The sequence below is a fragment of the Phyllopteryx taeniolatus genome, chromosome 4 (genome assembly GCF_024500385.1).
Source record: "Phyllopteryx taeniolatus isolate TA_2022b chromosome 4, UOR_Ptae_1.2, whole genome shotgun sequence".
NCBI lineage: Eukaryota > Metazoa > Chordata > Actinopteri > Syngnathiformes > Syngnathidae > Phyllopteryx > Phyllopteryx taeniolatus.
The window spans coordinates 13,809,161-13,827,750 of NC_084505.1; the positions used below are offsets into that span (position 1 = coordinate 13,809,161).

An 18,590-nucleotide genomic window follows, 5' to 3' on the forward strand; every position below is an offset into this window, starting at 1 on the left:
AGTCCGGACTTGAATCAGATTGAAATGCAGTGGCATGACCTTAAAAAGGCCCTTCATGCTCGAAAACGCTCCATTTTTGCTGAATTTAAACAATTCTGCAAGAATCGTGGGCCAAAATATCTCCATAAAGATGAAGTTCTAGATGATGTTTGATTTCAGTTGCTGCTGCTGAGAATGGCCCAACCAGTTTTTAGGTTTAAGCGGCCATTACTTTTTCACACTGGGCCAGGTAGGTTTGGATTCGTTTCCTCCCCCTTAATAATAAAAAAACATTTAAAAAATGCATTTTGTGTTTACTTGTGCTGTCTTTGATCGTTCTTGAACTTGTCTGGATCGTGTCATTTCGTTGCAGCTTTTTTAGATCTTTTGTCCTACTTCATTTAGTCAGACAGGTTCTGTTTAAGTGATTTCTTGATTGAACAGGTCTGGAGGTAATCAGTGAAAATTAACCAAAAGTAGCGATTAGCCACAATTCATGATTTAACAAGTGGGGTAATGACCTTTTCACACAGGACCAGGTAACTTCAAATATTTTTTTTTCCCCCTTAATAAATGGGAAATGGACTGCACTTATATAGCGCTTTATCTACACTATCACAGTGCCCAAAGCGCTTTACAAAGCCTCACATTCACACACACATTCATACACCAATGGGCGACTGCTGCCATGCAAGGCGCTGCCAGGCCCACTGGGAGCAAATTAGGGTTCAGCGTCTTGCCTAAGCACACTTTGACATGTGGACAATCGGAGCCTTTCGGCCACTGGACAACCCGCTCTACCTACTGAGCCGCCCAATAAATGATACTAAATATATAATAAAGGAAATCACCATTTAAAAACAGCATTTCAAGTACACTTGGGTTATATTTGTCTGATATTTACATTTGTTTGATGATCTTAAACATTACAGTGGGGAAACTATGAAAAAAATCTAAGAATTTGAGAAGGGGGCCAATAGTTTTTCACAGCGCTGTGCATACTTAAAACAGGCGTGTGTGTACATGCAATGTGTAATGCATGCCAGATTCTTGCCTGAAGTTCTGCTGTGTATAGTGTTGTTTACAGACAGGTTCATGATACTCCAGTTCTTCAAACACCACAGGGCTGCCGCTGGCTGTGGAGGAGCTGTCCTGTGACAGAGAAGATCCCAATGGACTCTGACGGCTTTGGTTGCTGGACAGAAGGCACACCAGCCTCGAGCCCCCTTGTTCCCGAACAGCTACTACATCTGGCAGCCTGTAGAGGTCGCTCATCAAAAGCTTACGGTGGTATCTGTAGGTGAGGGTGGAAAAGCAGTACACGCAGTTAGGAGCAAAATAAAAAGCAGGGGTCCTACCCATTTGAGATTTCAAAATTCCATACTTTTTCCAGACCCTAATTTCCATACATCCATAGTTCTCTAATAATTTGTGACATTTGAGTATGTAGATGTGTATCAATATCACTGATTATATATATCTATATAGATAGATATCTATCTCTCTATCTATATAGATCTATATCTATATCTATACACACACATCTATAAAAAAAGACATTCATTCACGCACACGCACGCACGCACACGCACACACACACACACACACGTGTTTTTTTTGGGCATGGTTGATTATATTTACATGCTAGAAGATCAAGATACTTACTTCTTTTCATAGATTTCAGTGAACTTGAAGAGAGGAAGGCAATTGGCAGGAGCATCCTGAAGAATGCTGCTGATCTCTGAGCTTTAAGACGATGAAAAGGTCAACTTCAACTCCACACAGATCCTAAGCAATAGCCTATTGTCCTAACATTTGTACCTGAGCATGGCCATGGATTTGTTGTGACCACCTGTGATCAGAGACACCTGGATGCGCTTGCCTCCAATTTTGTAACGGTGCAGTCCGCTCACAGCACTGATAGCCTGCTGTAAGGACAGCATCTGGATTGTAGCTTTAAGCCGATAGTCTGTGTGGGGACTAAGCTCCACTGCTTTCACCTAAAAAAAAAAAAAGTAAAATGAGCCTAATCTTTTGGACACAAGTCAACATAAGAAGCAGTAACACACCCATTAACATGTTTATCATACCAATCCTGCCACTGATGAAGGACATACCCGTCCATATCGGAAGAAGGTGTCACTTAGAGTCTGTTGTAATTCTTTCCGGGACATTCTGTAGTCAAGGTTAGCCACCTGGATTTCAGCTCCATCTGAAAATGGTCCAGGTGGACACTCAGGGCAAGGGCTTTGAGGAGCAGCAAGTATGGGAGAAGAGCGGCTAGAAAGGCAGGGCGATGCAGTCCTTTGGTGAGAAGGGAAAACATTAGGAAACAACATTGTATCAAGTATCATAAAGGTCTGGATACTTTGTATGTTAAATTACAAGCATTACATCTCATGAACATACAGGCTCTCTTCATTATCTGAGTGCACATATGAAATCCAATTACCTGGAAGACCAAGAACCCTGGGATAAGACAAGAGGGCTGAAGTTTCTATGCAAGTTCAGTTTGCTGAAAGCAGAGGGTGTGCTGATCTGAAACTCTACTGAGCGGCTCTCTCCTTCAACAGGAGACTCTGTCCCACTGCGAGGATTGGAACCGTCCCTTCTACATGGATGAGACGAAAACATTGGTAAATGCAAGTCTGAAACAATCGAAGTCCTGGTTGCCTGTATTTCTCAGGCTCCAGAGCTCATTTGTATCTCTTTTGTACAGTCACCAAATAAAACCTTATATTTCACATCAAAATCCTCTTTTGTATTACTTTCCCCCTTGGATGTGCGTACCTTCTTTTGTATAAGGATTCTCCAGGGAAACTAGGTTTGGACAGCTGCTGCAGGGATCCAATTTCACCATTACTATGGGGAGAAGAGGAAGCTGGACGCCCTTTATCATCTAGGTGGTGGAAACCCATCTTAGGTTTGCTCTCTGAATTATCCAACTCCTGCATCAAATAGGAGTGTTTGATGTTAGTGGATACTGAATGGATGTATACATTATACATTGTTGGTGGAGTGTTTAAAAAATAAAAAAAACACTATGAAAGAGTATGGAGTGATTGTTTCAGTCACCAGGTTATGAGGTTTGCTCATTGAGAAGAACTGCAGGCATCTGGTTCAGCCAGAAAGCTAAATACAGTACATGAAGCAGACTGGACGAAACACAAACAGGCCTCACACACAAAGCAGTACCAGTACAAGCTCAAGCTTAGCTGAAGCTGTTAATTGCTCAGTTAGTTGAGATTAACTATTGCATTAGTACAACAATTCGGATGTTGTTGTTTTTTTTAACATGCAGAAAAGGGTGAGACACACAGCTATGACTATTAATACATGCCAGCCATGACAGATGATTGATGTTAAGCAAGCAGCTATAAGCCGTTAGTCAAGCTAGCAATTAAGCGGACACTGGAGGGAAAGAGTGTACTGCACAGCAGCAAATACAGGGAAAGAGGGCAATGGATGTCAACAGGGAGCAGGCACAGACGAGTCTGCTGACCTGATGGGGTTTTGCAGGAGCGCCACCCGGAGGCCCAGAGCACCCTCTCTTGGGGCTGTAGGGCCTTTCAGGCACTGGGCCAGGTGTGTAGCATGGGCGGGTTGATCGCCGTGCCCTCCTGGGCGACCTTGGCTTTTCCAGGGGCAAAAAGGAGGAGGATGAGGCTAGAGGTGTGGTAAACATTGTGTCCTGGCTTTGATAAGGCAGGGGCAATGTCTGAGGAAGGGGAACGTGATGGGGTTGAGACTGAAGCTCACGCTCAAGACTTGCACTGTCTCTGGGCCTCGGGGAGACAGAGAGGCTGATTCGATGGCCAAACACATCCTCATTTTCCATTCGCTTGTGCGCACGTGATGCTGCCTCGGGGCTGCCAAAACGGAGGACAGCTGTGCCCTGGGACATGCCCAGCACCTTACCACCACAGTTGTCTGAGAGGCGGCGGAGCCTGAGCTTAACAGCATTCCACAGGCTCTTGTCACAGTTGACAGGAAGGTTGTGGACATAGAGCAGGTTGTAACTGGGCTGAAGGAGGGGACGAAAAGACAGCGGGCCTGTCTGGGTTTATATGGTTTACACTTAAATGTCCTTTTTTGTAGAAAAAGAAAAACAGACTGTTGAGTGGCGCATATTGGGTAAAAAAAAAAGTAAATACATAAGAGGTTCAGATTTATAAATGAAATGTCCTCCTGCAAGTCTATACCAAGATGAGTCTCCCCAGATTGAGGCCATCACTTACCTTTCTCAAAAGAAAATAGTTAACAGTAAAAAACGGTACATGTTTTTAATGCCTACCTGTGTTTTGACAAACATGCGTGGAGGCAGGTTAGCTGTGATCTCTTGAAAAGCCACATGATGGTGGGCATGCTGCAGCAGGGCTTGAGATGTATGGTTACCATGGACCAGAATTATCTGGAAACCATGGCGATGGCGCAGATCGCTCAACTCACTTGCAAAGTTTACATCAGCTGTTGAAATGAAGACAACAGTTTACACAATTATTTCGTGAAATAAGGCCTTACGAATGATTGCTGAGAATCTGAGCAGCACGCACAAGATACTAGGACAACAGTTGCGGGTGCAGCGTGGGTCTCAGCAAAGCGCCTTAAACTCTGGCGGAGCTTGTCATCAGCAGCATTCTTGGCTGTGGCATTGATGTGTGCCACAGTAACCTGGTGAATAAAGTGTGTTCACATGGCGCGTTTCCTAATCAAGCAGTGTTTTTCCATGAACGTTTAACAGCTTACCTGACAGTTGTTGAGCTCTTGGATAACTGCTTTACACTCCTTACTGATATCACAGACACAAATGAATTCTGCCTCACGGTGGCCCTGGAAAAACCGGCTGCGTATACGCTGCACCACGGCCCCAGCAGATCGTCCACTAGGCACACTGCAATTCTCAATGTCCCAAAACACTCCCACAGGGGGGATGTTCTCTGTACCACCAATTTCTGGTGAGCCTGACCAACAGACAACAAAGGTTTCTCAAAAAATGGTCAATTTTGCAGGAATGCCATGCATTGCTCTTCAGTCAAAATTACAGAGACTTTACAGTGTAAAGTGTTCCAACATTTTAAAATGTTTACGCAACACTGTTTACTAATCCCTGTGCACGGGTATTTTATGCCGTCTTGACACGTTCTGTTTAAACAATCCATGCGATTTGACTTTGACAATAATGTTGCATCATCTCTTTGGAGAGTATACAACTTCTCGAATCTGGATCAAGTGACGCTTCAGGCGTCACTCATTGTTTGACTGTGCTGTAATCCACCAATTTATGTACATGGACATAACATATTGATCATTCACAGCTGTAATTCTGTTGTTCCTTGAGTACGAAGTCATCAAGTCTAGAGGTATTGGTTTCAATGTTAGTGCAAACTCCCTAGTCCACACAATTTAGACTGACAGGAGCTCACGATTTTCTGAGCAGAACAAGTGGGTGGGAGAGAAAAGCCTCGCTAACTATCCATCACAATAATCTGTTTAAACATTGTTGACAGAGACTGCATCTTACAGTTGATGACCAACAACTGTGTGTTGGTTTGTGTCGCTAATGAGTTTTCCAAGCACGAGGAAGCAAGTGTGGTTTAGCAATTTGCCGTGTACTGCAATGTACTGTATGTCGTAAATCATAAACTGCTGACTTTTGTATTCTTAAAAGCAAATGACTGATAAGGATTACAGGAAAAGGACGAGTTAATTTACATAAAAACCTGACAATCAGTCTTCACTTATGATGCATGAACTCAAGTGCACTCACCATACTTTTGGCCAGCTTTGCCTTGGCTGAGCACCAGACTCTCAGACGAGGTGGCACATCCGTTACAAATGGGGATAGAGACTGGAGTTGTTTGGGGAACAGGAATATTGGGCCACACCTTTTCTGACTTGGACGCAAAACCGTTCAGGGGCTGCAAAAAATTTTTTTTTTTAATCATACAGGTGTCAGGAAATAAAGAAAGACTAAGCAATACAAACACACATCTAAGTCACCTTAAGTGATGTTCAAGAAATGAGTAACCAGTGAAGAACTTTACCAACCTTCAACAAGCAATCCTTGCAGCAGTGCGCCCCCTTCACACAAACCATTCTCTCAACATTTAGGTGCATAGGATTAGAGCTGAGATGTGCTGACGTGGATAAGGTGTTGATGGTGGTAGTAGCAGGTTTATCACAGAGTGCTGCACTTGTCTGGGTTCTTCTGACAATGGGACTGCAGTCCATACCATAGATATAACAACCAGAAGAGGCCAGGCAAGAGCCATGCAAGGAAGCCGGAAGAGCAGAAATGGGTGAGAGTGAAGAAGCCAAAAGGGGCTGAGAAGGGAAAGAGACTGGGTTGATTGGAAGAGATTCACCTGGGTAGGTGTTAAGGAGCCCTGGGCAACAAGGGGTGTGGGGCTGTGCTGAGATGGGCTGGCAGGTGGTGACAGAAGAGCGCCTCTCAGGTTTGTAGCCACAACTGGGCAGCGGATCATAAGCATCATCTTTATGTTCACAGCTCAGTCCGTGTTTGTACTGAAGAACAGTTGAGGCTACAGAGAAAGGCCCAGACCTGCTAGTGTTACTGCTGCTGTAGATGGGCTTTGGCAACGAGTCAGGGGCGCCATAGTGTGGGACAACACCAGCTATGCTACTACCAACATCATCTCCACCATCTGATAATCCATAGCCCTTGGTGATGCAGTAATCACAGTGGGCGCATACGCTTACTTTGGGGCTGGGCCCCTCTTGTTGCGGCTGCTGCAGTGGAGGCTGCTGTCGATGGTGATGTTGTGCAGGCTGAGGAGGACGCAAACAAGAAGGAGGCAAAGGGAGAGGGGGCACAGGAAAGAGCTGGGGTGGTTGGAAGGCTGAAGCATTGTGCAGAGGGGGAGGGGGGACATCCTTCAATTCCAGCGCTGTTTTTTTACTGTCCATGTCATTGTCCTAGCAGAGAGAAGAACAGTACATTCATATGTACGCTGTACATTGGCAAAGTGCAGGATTTCTTACTTGAGGGACAACATTCCGTTTCATTATTATGAGATTTATATTTTAAAAAAATATATTAAAAAAAGATTGATAACTTTGCGCACCTCTGAACAGCACATAAGTAGGTTGTGACATACTGTACCTTTTTATCTGTCTTAGGAGCAACAGGTGTGTCATCGGTGGTGAAGCAGTCTTTTAGTTTCCATAGAAGAGTCGAGGATTCTGTTTTAGGATGCCCGATCCATGGGGAGGTTTTCGGGCTGCATACGGATCTCTCCTTTCCCAGTCCTTCCATTGTCCAACCTCGAGAGGTCTCTCACCATACTTTGATCTCCCTCCTCTCTCATTCTTTCCTGCTAGAAGAAACAAAAGAGGAAAGCGGGCGAATACTCGATGACCCAACTAAGTTTATTGAAGAACAGGTGGTGCTGTTGTTGCACAAGTGAATTGATTGCGCACTTGCGACAAAACTTTAGCTCAGTAAGATTATCCGTAGTGTCCGTGCACTGCGGAGTTTTAGTAGATGTAGTCGTAGCAGCCGCCAGTCGAGTTTATCAAGTGATACATTGTTTGCGAGCCCGTTAGCCATGTATACTACACTTGTCCCTGCGTGTTGACTGGCCATTTGACTATTACCTAAACGTAAACGACGAAGCACAGCTAGACGTCACATAGGTTTTAACCTTTACCTGGCGAAGCAATGGTTTCGTTTAAGCTAACAATGGCTAGCTTAGTTATCTGATATACACACTGCTTGGAGCACTTCCTGTTTTATGTTGCATTTATAATCATGACACTGTCATAAAGGCCATTCAGCAAAACGCCGTGTACATGTATATAAAATAATACCTTACAAGGTTTCGTGTGTCACATCTTTCTCAAGTATACTGCTCCACTCCAGCCAGCTCGCACGACGAAAACGCGCACCTTTTTGTAACCAACCTCTGCCGGAAAGTACTCACAACGGTCGCAAATTCATCCATCCATCCATCCATCCATTTTCTTTCGCGCTTATCCTCATCTACGCTCCAAACCATAGATAGAGTCCACTCCAAACTATGGTCCAAACGTCCTATTTTTAGGAAAAGAATTAGATAACAACCAGGACACAAATTTAATATATACAGTGTGATTTATAATTCACTATTTTAATATTCAATCAAATCAATCAGAAGTGTTTGATTAATTGATTGCGTTTCAGTTTAGTTCAGTTTTAGTTCATTAAATTATTAAATAAAGGCAAGCTTGGCTTAAAGCATGATTTGACACAACTACAATATTACACACTTTATGGATAATCATATTACATGTATATTGCAACACTTGACTTTTCACTCTTAAAATGAGTTGGATATTGTCCAGAGAACAATGGATTGTGCATTTATATGTTCACCCTGAAACTTCATTTTATTTTACAGTCACATAGTCTTGGGAGAAAATTATACTGTAAATACAGTATTGACGTATAAAAGAAATGTACAGTGGAGTAGAAAAAATGGTGGCCACTAGCGCTCCCTGGTGCCTGTGGTGTGGGTACAACAATAACGGGACAGCAGGTTCCACCGTCATCCCACCGGTGAATAGAGATGCATGAACAATAGCGGCTCAGAGTTGCATGCTTTCTTTTTCTACTTCGGCTCAATTCATACATTTCATTCAAAATATAACGACTTTCATTCATCTATTTATTATCCTCTCCGTGCGCCATGGCGATTGCCCACGTAGCAACAGAATACGTTTTTTCGGACTTTTTGTTGAAGGATCCCACGGAGGCAAAGTACAAAGGAATACGACTGGAGCTGGCCGTGGACAAGATAGTGACCTTCCTGGCCGTGGGCCTACCTTTGTTTCTCATCTCGCTCGCTTTTGCTCAGGAAGTGTCCGTTGGTAAGCGACGAAGCGCCCTCTGAAAGAAACACGTACGCTTATGTCTTTGGAACATAGATTTCCCGTTTAATTTTAATTACAATATGCGCTTGAATATGCAATGACTATATCGGTAGAAAAAAATTGCATTGCTTGAGGTTTGAAATGAAATGTGGAAATGTGACGTTGGGCTCCACCCTTTTACTTAGATCACGCCCAGACAGACCATTGCAGGACCACATGCACGTCTCGGCTGCAGCATGTGGACTTGTCCAAGTACATGTCGTATAAATCCACCTTCTACACACCCCCATAAACCGTTCAACCATATAATCGTCTTAGGTTAATGCCCACTGCCCATCATGCATTGCCAAAGTGAGCAGTTTAGGGCAACTAGCGTCAAACAATGCGTGGACAAACAATGTGCCACCCCTTCCTAATGCATTTGCCAGTCAAGGGGTATATTATGGCTCATATCATGAATTACCTGTGAATCTTAATTCTTCATTTTACCAAGACGTTTGTGTGGTTCCAAGACATTTTGTATGGTTACCAAGACATTGTATGGGTCCAATTTTGTGGTGCAAGACCTATTTTTGCTGCCATGCTTCACAAAACGAGGTCCATAAAGGCATAGTTGGATGAGTTTGGTATGGGGGGTGAGAACCTTGGCATCAGTTTCACCATACTTGGTTTGTTCTTCTCAATGTTTGGGCACAATTTCCCACAGACACACTCCAACATCATGTATAATTTCCGATAGAAGACTGGAAGATCCAAAGTGAAGACTAACTCCATAATTTTAATGGTCAAGTGACACATTACTTTTGTTTATATTGTATTTTAGAGACTCGGCACACAGGAAGTTATGGCAGTATGACCATGAACAGCAATTACCGTACCACGAGGTCTTCAAATCTACTGAGTCAACATATTTTTCTACCAGAGTCGATGTTCTGACATTTGTGTTCGTACAGATTTGAGAATAGAGTGCAGCTTCATTTTGTGTTGCATAAACCAAGGTCCCAGCAGATAGCTACTTTGATTTATCCATCCATCCATCTTGTATATTGGTTTCCTGTTCAGGGTCGTGGGCAAGCTTGAATCTATACCGGCTGATTGATGACCTGCCAGTCACAGGGCTGACACTGTTTATAAATAGGCAACCTTGCACATTCACATTTACACCAACTGACTATTGAAATGGTTTAATTGAACTAAGGTGCATGTTTTTGGACTGTTCGGCCAGTGTTAACCACTCAGTATCATAATATGACGTTTATACAGTACCATTCATTAGTCTGAAGTAATGTGATCATCTGTAACCAAAATATTAGGCTGCTAGTAGTTTGCTTTTTGGGTCATCTTCGCCCAAAATAATATTTTGTTCTCTGTCCATACTAGAGTTTGGAACCTCAATTACTAAAAAAAACCAAAATACAATACCATCCATCCATCCATCCATTTTCTGAGCCGCTTCTCCTCACTAGGGTCGCGGGCGTGCTGGAGCCTATCCCAGCTGTCATCGGGCAGGAGGCGGGGTACACCCTGAACTGGTTGCCAGCCAATCGCAGGGCACATAGGAACAAACAACCATTTGCACTCACAGTCATGCCTACGGGCAATTTAGAGTCTCCAATTCAGGCATGTTTTTTGGGATGTGGGAGGAAACCGGAGTGCCCGGAGAAAACCCACGCAGGCACGGGGAGAACATGCAAACTCCACACAGGCGGGGCCGGGGATTGAACCCGGGTCCTCAGAACTGTGAGGCTGACGCTCTAACCAGTCGGCCACCGTGCCGCCCAAAATACAATACCGTAACCACTAATGTGAACCAGTACAAGAGTTCTATCAATAACTTACCAAGATAACAATGTTCAGTTGATTGACACTATCAAAGAGGTATTCATTTGACACCATGTCTAATGGTGGGGTTGAAGTTTGTAGTGGTATTGAAGTGCACTGCATTATACTGTGAGCTGTTTCTTAGATTTTGATTATTTGATTATTTAGCTAGTCGAAAGGGGGGAAAAAATGCAGCTTTCAGCATGGTACAGCCCAGTTCAACACTATTGTAAATGTGCACAGTACAACCACAATAAAACTGTACATACAGTATATTTATAAACCTCCGAGTATCAATTGGATGTGTAAAGGGAAAATTGTTGATGTGTGTATCAAACTCCCTAATTAAATGCTCCTTCAGGAACACAAATCAGCTGCTTTGCCCCCACTAACTTCTCCTGGAGACAAGCAGCGTATGTGGATTCCTTTTGCTGGGCAGCAGTACAACAACAAGCTGATGGTTCACCACTCTGGCTTCACAAGGTACTGTAGGCCTCCATCCATCCATCCATCCATTTTCAACACCGCTTATCCTGGTTAGGGTCGCGGAGTGCTGGAGCCTATCCCAGCTGACTTCGGGCGAAAGGCGGACTACACCCTGAACTGGTCGCCAGTCAGTCGCAGGGCACATATGGACACGGACAACCATTCACACTCACATTCACACCGTCACTGAGTGGGAACTGATCCCACGCTGCCAGCACCAAAGTTAGGCGAGTGCACCACTACACCATCAGTGACTCTACTGTAGGCCTACTTTCCATTTACACATTCACTAGTAGGGGGAATCATCACTGCACCTTGATGATATGTAATTGAATGATACAGCCATAACAATCAATCATAGATGCAATAGCAAAAAACTGCTCATGACTACATCGGCGAGAGGACATGCCAAGTCCAGAATTTTTCCACCTTGGACCCTATGAATGAAAAGTGACAATGCATATATCTGTTCTCTCTCTTTTCATGTAGTTCTTTCCATATATCCTGCTCTCACTGGCCATCCTTGTGTATATCCCTGCGCTTTTCTGGCGCTTCACTGCAGCCCCACATCTCTCCTCGGATCTCAACTTCATAATGGAGGAGCTTGACCGCTTTTATAATCGTGCCATTAAACTGGCAAAGAATTTGGCATCCTTGGATACTAAAGATAAGGATGCTTCACAGGACACACAGAGGTAAACAACCGAATATTTCAATCTTCACACTGAAATCTTTGGACAAGAAAAACATGTTTTTGCATGAGAGATTATGCCACCAGTTCACGGTCACCGCTGTCATAATTTCTCTCAGCTGGAGTCAGTATTTTAGAGAGATAAGCACAATGATGTAAATTACCATCCTTGAGACATTTCTGGGAGAGCACTGCTCCTATACTGGCATCAAACGCATCAACTTCTACCACAAACTGCTGTTTGAGATCTGGCAAAGTGAGGATGGGAGCGGAGGTAAAGCTCGATTTTAGTTTCTGAAAAGCTGATTGACAAAGGTCTGTGTGGCGAGCTAAGATCATGCAAAGGCGAGGCTATAGAACTGAATTTTCTAATGAACTTTCAGTAGAAATTAGAGAACCCTAAGAACCTTTGTACATCCTTGCGTGACGTGGGAGTGGGCCAATTAGTCACGACATCAACTTTGCAACGGTGCATTTTGATTTCACCTGGAGCCAGCACCCAGAAAAGAAACGAACACCATGTGGAACTCACATTTCTCAGCCTTGACATAAAGTTCATCCTGCAGTAACCGCTGCAAGACAGAGCAGACATGAATAATGTGAGTCTCCTCATCCGGGGAGAATATCAAAATATCGTCCAAATATACAAAAAACATACACATTCAACATGTCATGCAGGACATCATTGACAAGGTTCTGGAAAACAGCTGGAGCGTTAGTTAGTCCAAAAGACATTACCAAATACTCGTAATGTCCAATTGGTGTGTGGAATGCTGTTTTCCATTCACCCCCTTCTCTTATCTTGACTAGATGATATGCATTTCTTAAGTCTAGTTTGGTGAAAACCTTGGCTCCCTCCAGGAACCCAAAGGCGGTGGAGATGAGAGGAAGAGGGTACCTGTTTTTCACAGTTATGTCGTTGAGACCCCGGTCATCGATACAGGGTCGCAGAGTCTTGTCCTCCTTGTCCACAAAGAAAAATCCGGCTCCCGCAGGGGATGAAGATGGGCAAATAATCCCGGCTGCCAGTGATTCATCCACATACTCCTTCATAGCCTTGTGTTCCGGCCCTGAAAGAGAGAACAACAAGAGGTGTGGTTCCAGGCAGCAAGTCAACTGCACTGTCATAAGGTCTGTGGAGTGGAAGGGATTTGGCCTTGGATTTGGAAAAAAAGTCTTTAATGTCCTGGTAACAGGTGGGAACTTGAGATAAGTCAGGATCCCCTGATGGGGTCTGTGGATTTTCATTTGAAACATATCCCTCATCACAGGGATATGTGAGTGATCTTGCCCATAAAACTGCCATCTGCAGCATAGGTGTTGCGGTGGCTTTTTATTTGAAAGGTTCTAAGGTGCATCCGTCTAACGAGGAGGGAGTTGAGTAAGTTTGCGTCAGAACCAGAGTCAATTAATACAGGTGTATGAATTTCTTGATCAGGAGAGCATAGTGTCACTTTAGGAAGAACCCGGGCAGGGTCTTCCTTAATGAAATTCAGACTCATCTCTCCCGTACCCTTGTTTCTGGCACCGGCAACCTTGACGTGACAGTTGCTCACGGAATGACCCAACTGCCTGCAGTAGAAGCACCGCCTTTCCCTCAGCCGGCGTTGACGTTCCTCAGGGGAGAGATGGAACCTGCCCAGTTGCACGGGTTCTTCCGTGGTGACGTTAGCCAGTGGATTGAGACCGGCAACAGGGGATCTGCCTTGGTTTGGCTGCTCACCGAAGCTCGTCCTCCAAGTGCGCAGTGACGCAGCCCTCCGCCGATTTCCGTCCGGCTCGTGATCCAAAAGCCTTTTGTCGATTTTTACAGTGAGAGTGTCCAAGTCGGTCGGCAGGTCTAGCGGGACCAAACGATCCTTGACGGCGGGGGATAGTCCTTGAAAAAATGCATCAAGTAGTGTTATTCCACTGACTCTCAGCTACTAGAATGCGAAATTCAATTGCGTAATCTGACACCCTGCGCCTCCCTTGTTGTAAGGTGACAAGGGAGCGAGCTGCCTCACGATCTGGTGTGGAATACTGGAAAATTTGCTCCATCGTCTTTATGAAAGAAGCCCAAGAATGACATGCGGGGGAATTGCGGGTCCATTCAGCAGTAGCCCACGCCTCCGCATGACCAGTCAGGTGGGAAATGACAAAAGCGATATTAACCTGCTCGGTGGGGAAGGCAGCTGCCTGCAGCTCAATGTGGAGTTGGCACTGAGTGATGAATGGCTTAATATTCCCAGAATCTCCAGAGAACCTCTCCGGTCGAGAGAGTTGTGGGCAGACATCAGCGGAGGTGGCAGGTGGCTGCATGGTAACTGCTTCACATGGAAACTTTGGTACCGTGGCGGTATCGGGTGTTGTGCCAACTGGTTCCTTCTTCTGAATCATTTTCATAAGAACTTCAAACTGTGAGGCCACCTGTCTCATCATATTGTGCTGGTGGAGGGGAGCAAGCTGCTCATCCTGCTTCGAGAGGCGTTGAGTCTGCTGGGTCCATGTTATGGCCAGTTCATTCTGTCACGAACGGAACAGAGGATAGGACCCAAAAATGCACGACTCCACTACAAATAGACAGTTTCAAAAAGAGAGGTTTAATATACGGGCAGAGGTCAGTACACAGGCAGGCAATCCGAAAAGGAAACAGTATCCAAAAACGTGAGGCAAAAAGGCAAGGTCGATAATCGGAACCGGGTCTAGTCTTACTGTGAGTCGGTGACGTGGAAACAAGGAATGCTGGAACGCGACGACAAGGTACAACGAACTCGCGACTTGAAAGATTGAGACACGAGGTTAAATGCAAGGAGTAATTAGGGTGAACGAGGCACAGGTGGTGAAGATGCTCTCAGGAGCAGGTGTGTACGAGACAGGGGGAAGACAACAACCAGAACACACACCCATGACATAAGTAGGATAGAAAACGGTTGGACAGTTGATAGATAGATAGATAGATAGATAGATAGATAGATAGATAGATAGATAGATAGATAGATAGATAGATAGATAGATAGATAGATAGATAGATAGATAGATAGATAGATAGATAGATAGATAGATAGATAGATAGATAGATAGATAGATAGATAGATAGATAGATAGATAGATAGATAGATAGATAGATAGATAGATAGATTGATAGACCTGACATGTTGGCATGATAATAGACTGTATAGTGCGATTGGCTGGGGACCAGTTCAGGGTGTACCCAGCCTCTCGCCCAGAGTCAGCTGAGACAGGCTCCAGCACGCCCGCGACACTAGTGAGGATAAGCGGTATGGAAAATGGATGGATAGATAGACTGTATATTGGCCAATGAAGGCCATAATAAAAATCCATCCATCCATCCATTTTCTGAGCCGCTTCTTCTCACTCGGGTCACGGGCATGCTGGAGCCTATCCCAGCTATCATCGGGCAGGAGGCAGGGTACACCCTGAACTGATTGCCAGCCTATCGCAGGGCACATACAAACATACAACCATTCGCACTCACATTCACACCTACGGGCAATTTAGAGTCTCCAATTCATGCATGTTTTTGGGATGTGGGAGGAAACCGGAGTGCCCGGAGAAAACCCACGCAGGCACGAGGAGAACATGCAAACTCCACACAGGCGGGGCCGGGGATTAAACCCCAGTCCTCAGAACTGTGAGGCTGACGCTCTAACCAGTCGTCCACCGTGCCCGCCCATAATAAAAATATTCAAGATAAATACTTTACTGAAAACTATTCACTATGCATTTTGATATGCACTAAATCCATCCATTTTCTGTACTGCTTCTCCTCACTAGCGTCGCAGGTGTGCTTGAGCCTATCCCAGCTGCCAAATTTATTTGTTTACGCTGGTATTGTATGGTTTAAAAACATATTTTATGTGTTCTTCTCTGCAGCAGTGCTCTGGAGCTGACTGAGGGTTGCTTCAAATATCCTTTAGTTGAGCAATATCTAAAGACCAAGCGCTTCTCTCACCGCCTCGTGATCATGTACTTGGCATGCCGAGGCTTGACTCTGCTCATCCTGCTGCTTGCCTGCCTCTACCTGGGATACTACATTCGACTGGCCTCCGTTACCGATGAGTTTCCTTGTGACTTGCGTACAGGGGTGCTGACCAATGACAGCAGGGTACCCTCAGCCGTCCAGTGTAAGCTTGTGGCAGTGGGCGTCTTCCGACTGCTCAGCTACATCAACCTTGGGGTGTATGTCCTACTCACTCCACTGGTGGCGTACGCCGCTGTCAGACCTGCACGTCAAAGTTCCAACTTCCTCCGGCCTTATGAGATGCTGCCGGGTTTTGGTGCTTTGGGGATCATCACACCCTTCTACAATGACCTCAGCATCTATCTGCTGTTTCTGCAGGAGAACCTAAGTGAATTAAAATCCTTCAAGTGCCTGCAGGTGAGTCCGTTAGGAACAACAATAACAACTTAGTAAAGAGTTGAACTCATTTCACATGTCTAATTAACAGGTGCTCGAGTTGTTGCAAGAAGCTGGTGAGGAAGGGTTTGACGCCATGTGCCTACTGCGAACTCTGGGCCAGGTGAAAACAGATGTGTTGGATTGTAAGAAGGCATGTCCACGAAACAAAGCTAAGGAAGTGACATCATAATTCCACTGAGGTATGGAGGATATTTAGTCTTGTCAAATAAAATTACAGTGAGTCCACATCCACAAGGTGGAATATATTAACGTATCGCTTAGTACTCCAAGGTAACTGTCTGTACACTCCAGTGACAGAGTTGTTGTACTCCTCAAGTAAAATAGTGTTCTTTGTGTACATGTTTGGTGGTTTGGCTGTTAATATATACATATATATTTTTTTGCATTTTCTTATAGCGCTTTCTACCTCATTAACCAAGTCCTGCTGTGACCAACGTTTGACCTGATTTCGACCGGTGGTTTGGAATGTATCCATCCATCCATTTTCTTCCGCTTATCTGAGGTCGGGTCGCGGGGGCAGTTGCTTTAGTAGGGACGCCCAGTGCCTACTTCGAACCCTGGGCCTTTGGAATGTCCATCCATCCATCCATTTTCTGTACTGCTTACCCTCACTAGGGTCGAGCCTATCCCAGCTATCTTCGGGCGAGAGGTGAGGTACACCCTGAACTGGTTGCCAGCCAATCGCAGGGCACGTAGAAACAAACAACCATTTGCACTCACATTCACACCTACGAGCAATTTAGAGTCTTCAATCAACCTACCATGCATGTTTTTGGGATGTGGGAGGAAACCGGAGTACCCGGAGAAAACCCACGCAGGCACAGGAAGAACATGCAAACTCCACACAGGCAGGGATTTAAAATGGTTACTCATTCAATATGTTTTTATCTCTTAGATGTTACTTGATATGAATCCTGCATTCTCGTGACATTTTTTTTCATTAGTTGCACCAATTCCATTAGAAGCAACCACCAATTACATTTGTAGTAGGATTATAACATTATATATCTCCTGCAGCACGGTAACCTAGTGGTTAGTCTCTGAGGTTCTAGATTCGAATCTTGGCTCTGGCCTTCCTGTCTGGAGTTTGCATGTTCTCCACCTGCTTGTGTTTTTTTTTCCAGGTATTCCGGCTTCCGCCAACATTCCAAAAGCATGTTAGGTTCATCGAATGTGAGTGTGAATGTGAATCATTTGTTTATACCATATGTGCCGTGCTATTGGCTGATGACCAGTCCAGGGTGTACCATGTACGCCTCTCGCCCAAAAACGGCTGGGATATGTTCCAGCTCATCTGTGACCCTAATGAGGACAAGCGGTACAGAAAATGGATGGATGGCTGTTTATCTCCTGTAAGGCACATATAGCAGCCTTGAAATGCTTATCATCATCTGAACATGCTGGATAAATTAGGTCAGTTTTCACAAGTTTCTTAGTCTTTTTTTAAGTCACTGCACACAAGTGTTGTTTACTACAATGACACAACTGTTGTACAACACAAAATCCGTCTTCAAGTGTCTTTTATGTGTTCAGTCTTACTTGTTTGTTCTACATTTGAATAGTGATAAAGTCAATATATAATTGTTTAAAATAAATATAAGGTTTTTAATTCTTTTAATGGCACTCTTTGCTTTTCTTAGGTGTATTGTAAATGCCTTCCTAACATTTGTGAATGTCGGCAATGCTTCTGTAACTATACTCTTTGTATTACTGTGCATATTGTATACGACTTGTGTATTTATTTTGTAGTTAAGAGCCTACTGCAATACAGCACTTGCCTTTTTATGAGTGATGTTTATTTATTTATTTTACAGCTGTAAAATACTGTAGTTTTTTTCACTTTTAGGAGACAAATGGAACATTAATAGTTAATGGGCACATATAGTTTTGATAGGATATTGAAGTGATACCTTTCTTAAAGCATGAAAAATTCCACTAGAAATATGTGCATGTTAAAAATAGCCTGATACAGTAATGGAATTATGGAAATGACATGAATGAAAGTGCCAGCTTGGAATGGACACTCAATTAAACAATTAATTTACTGTAATTAGATTTTCATTACCAAATAAATTAAACAAGGCATTATGATACTGCCTCTCATATTTTTTACTCCATAACCCTTCAAAGATGGTTGCAATCTGTTTATTATTGTTATATAGACTTTCCATTATTTTATTCATCCATTCGAATAATAGCCTCCTTACGATACAAACCCCGCCTACTTGTTGATCTTATTTTTTTTTTAAATCTTATTTTATTATTATTATTTTTGAACTTGTTAATCTCATCAAATATCCTTTTTTCCCCGTTTTGTGA

The 18,590-nt window shown here is 44.0% G+C and overlaps 2 protein-coding genes across 15 annotated transcripts in view; one reads left to right on the forward strand and one right to left on the reverse strand.

Moving 5' to 3' along the window:
• LOC133476387 (meiosis regulator and mRNA stability factor 1) overlaps positions 1-12,762 on the reverse strand; it is a 26,032-nt gene extending 13,270 nt beyond the window's left edge. For 4 of the 13 annotated variants that reach the window (XM_061769699.1, XM_061769698.1, XM_061769691.1 and 1 more), the window contains exons 1-14: positions 7,815-7,944; positions 7,103-7,316; positions 6,028-6,915; positions 5,747-5,897; positions 4,726-4,940; positions 4,533-4,650; positions 4,274-4,446; positions 3,482-4,003; positions 2,770-2,927; positions 2,432-2,590; positions 2,097-2,283; positions 1,801-1,979; positions 1,645-1,725; positions 1,034-1,273 (exon numbers count right to left, since the gene is read on the reverse strand). In XM_061769699.1, the coding sequence (XP_061625683.1) occupies positions 1,034-1,273; positions 1,645-1,725; positions 1,801-1,979; positions 2,097-2,283; positions 2,432-2,590; positions 2,770-2,927; positions 3,482-4,003; positions 4,274-4,446; positions 4,533-4,650; positions 4,726-4,940; positions 5,747-5,897; positions 6,028-6,915; positions 7,103-7,255 (3,224 nt within the window). In that variant the 5' untranslated portion in view covers positions 7,256-7,316; positions 7,815-7,944. Of the gene's footprint in view, positions 1-1,033; positions 1,274-1,644; positions 1,726-1,800; positions 1,980-2,096; positions 2,284-2,431; positions 2,591-2,769; positions 2,928-3,481; positions 4,004-4,273; positions 4,447-4,532; positions 4,651-4,725; positions 4,941-5,746; positions 5,898-6,027; positions 6,916-7,102; positions 7,317-7,809; positions 7,945-8,802; positions 8,871-12,746 lie in introns of those variants that run through there. The other 9 variants (XM_061769697.1, XM_061769696.1, XM_061769704.1 and 6 more) reach the window with 9 other exon arrangements.
• LOC133476390 (pannexin-1-like) lies at positions 8,333-18,054 on the forward strand. Of its 2 annotated transcripts, none has more exons than XM_061769724.1 (6): positions 8,333-8,847; positions 11,033-11,154; positions 11,647-11,852; positions 15,725-16,229; positions 16,300-16,450; positions 16,668-18,054. In XM_061769724.1, the coding sequence occupies exons 1-5, from the start codon at positions 8,667-8,669 to the stop codon at positions 16,438-16,440; spliced, it is 1,155 nt and encodes a 384-aa protein (XP_061625708.1). In that variant the 5' UTR covers positions 8,333-8,666; the 3' UTR covers positions 16,441-16,450; positions 16,668-18,054. The 2 variants fall into 2 exon arrangements, with proteins under 2 accessions (XP_061625708.1, XP_061625709.1); XM_061769725.1 differs by having other exon boundaries at positions 17,396-18,054.
• The last annotated feature ends 536 nt before the right edge of the window (positions 18,055-18,590 follow it).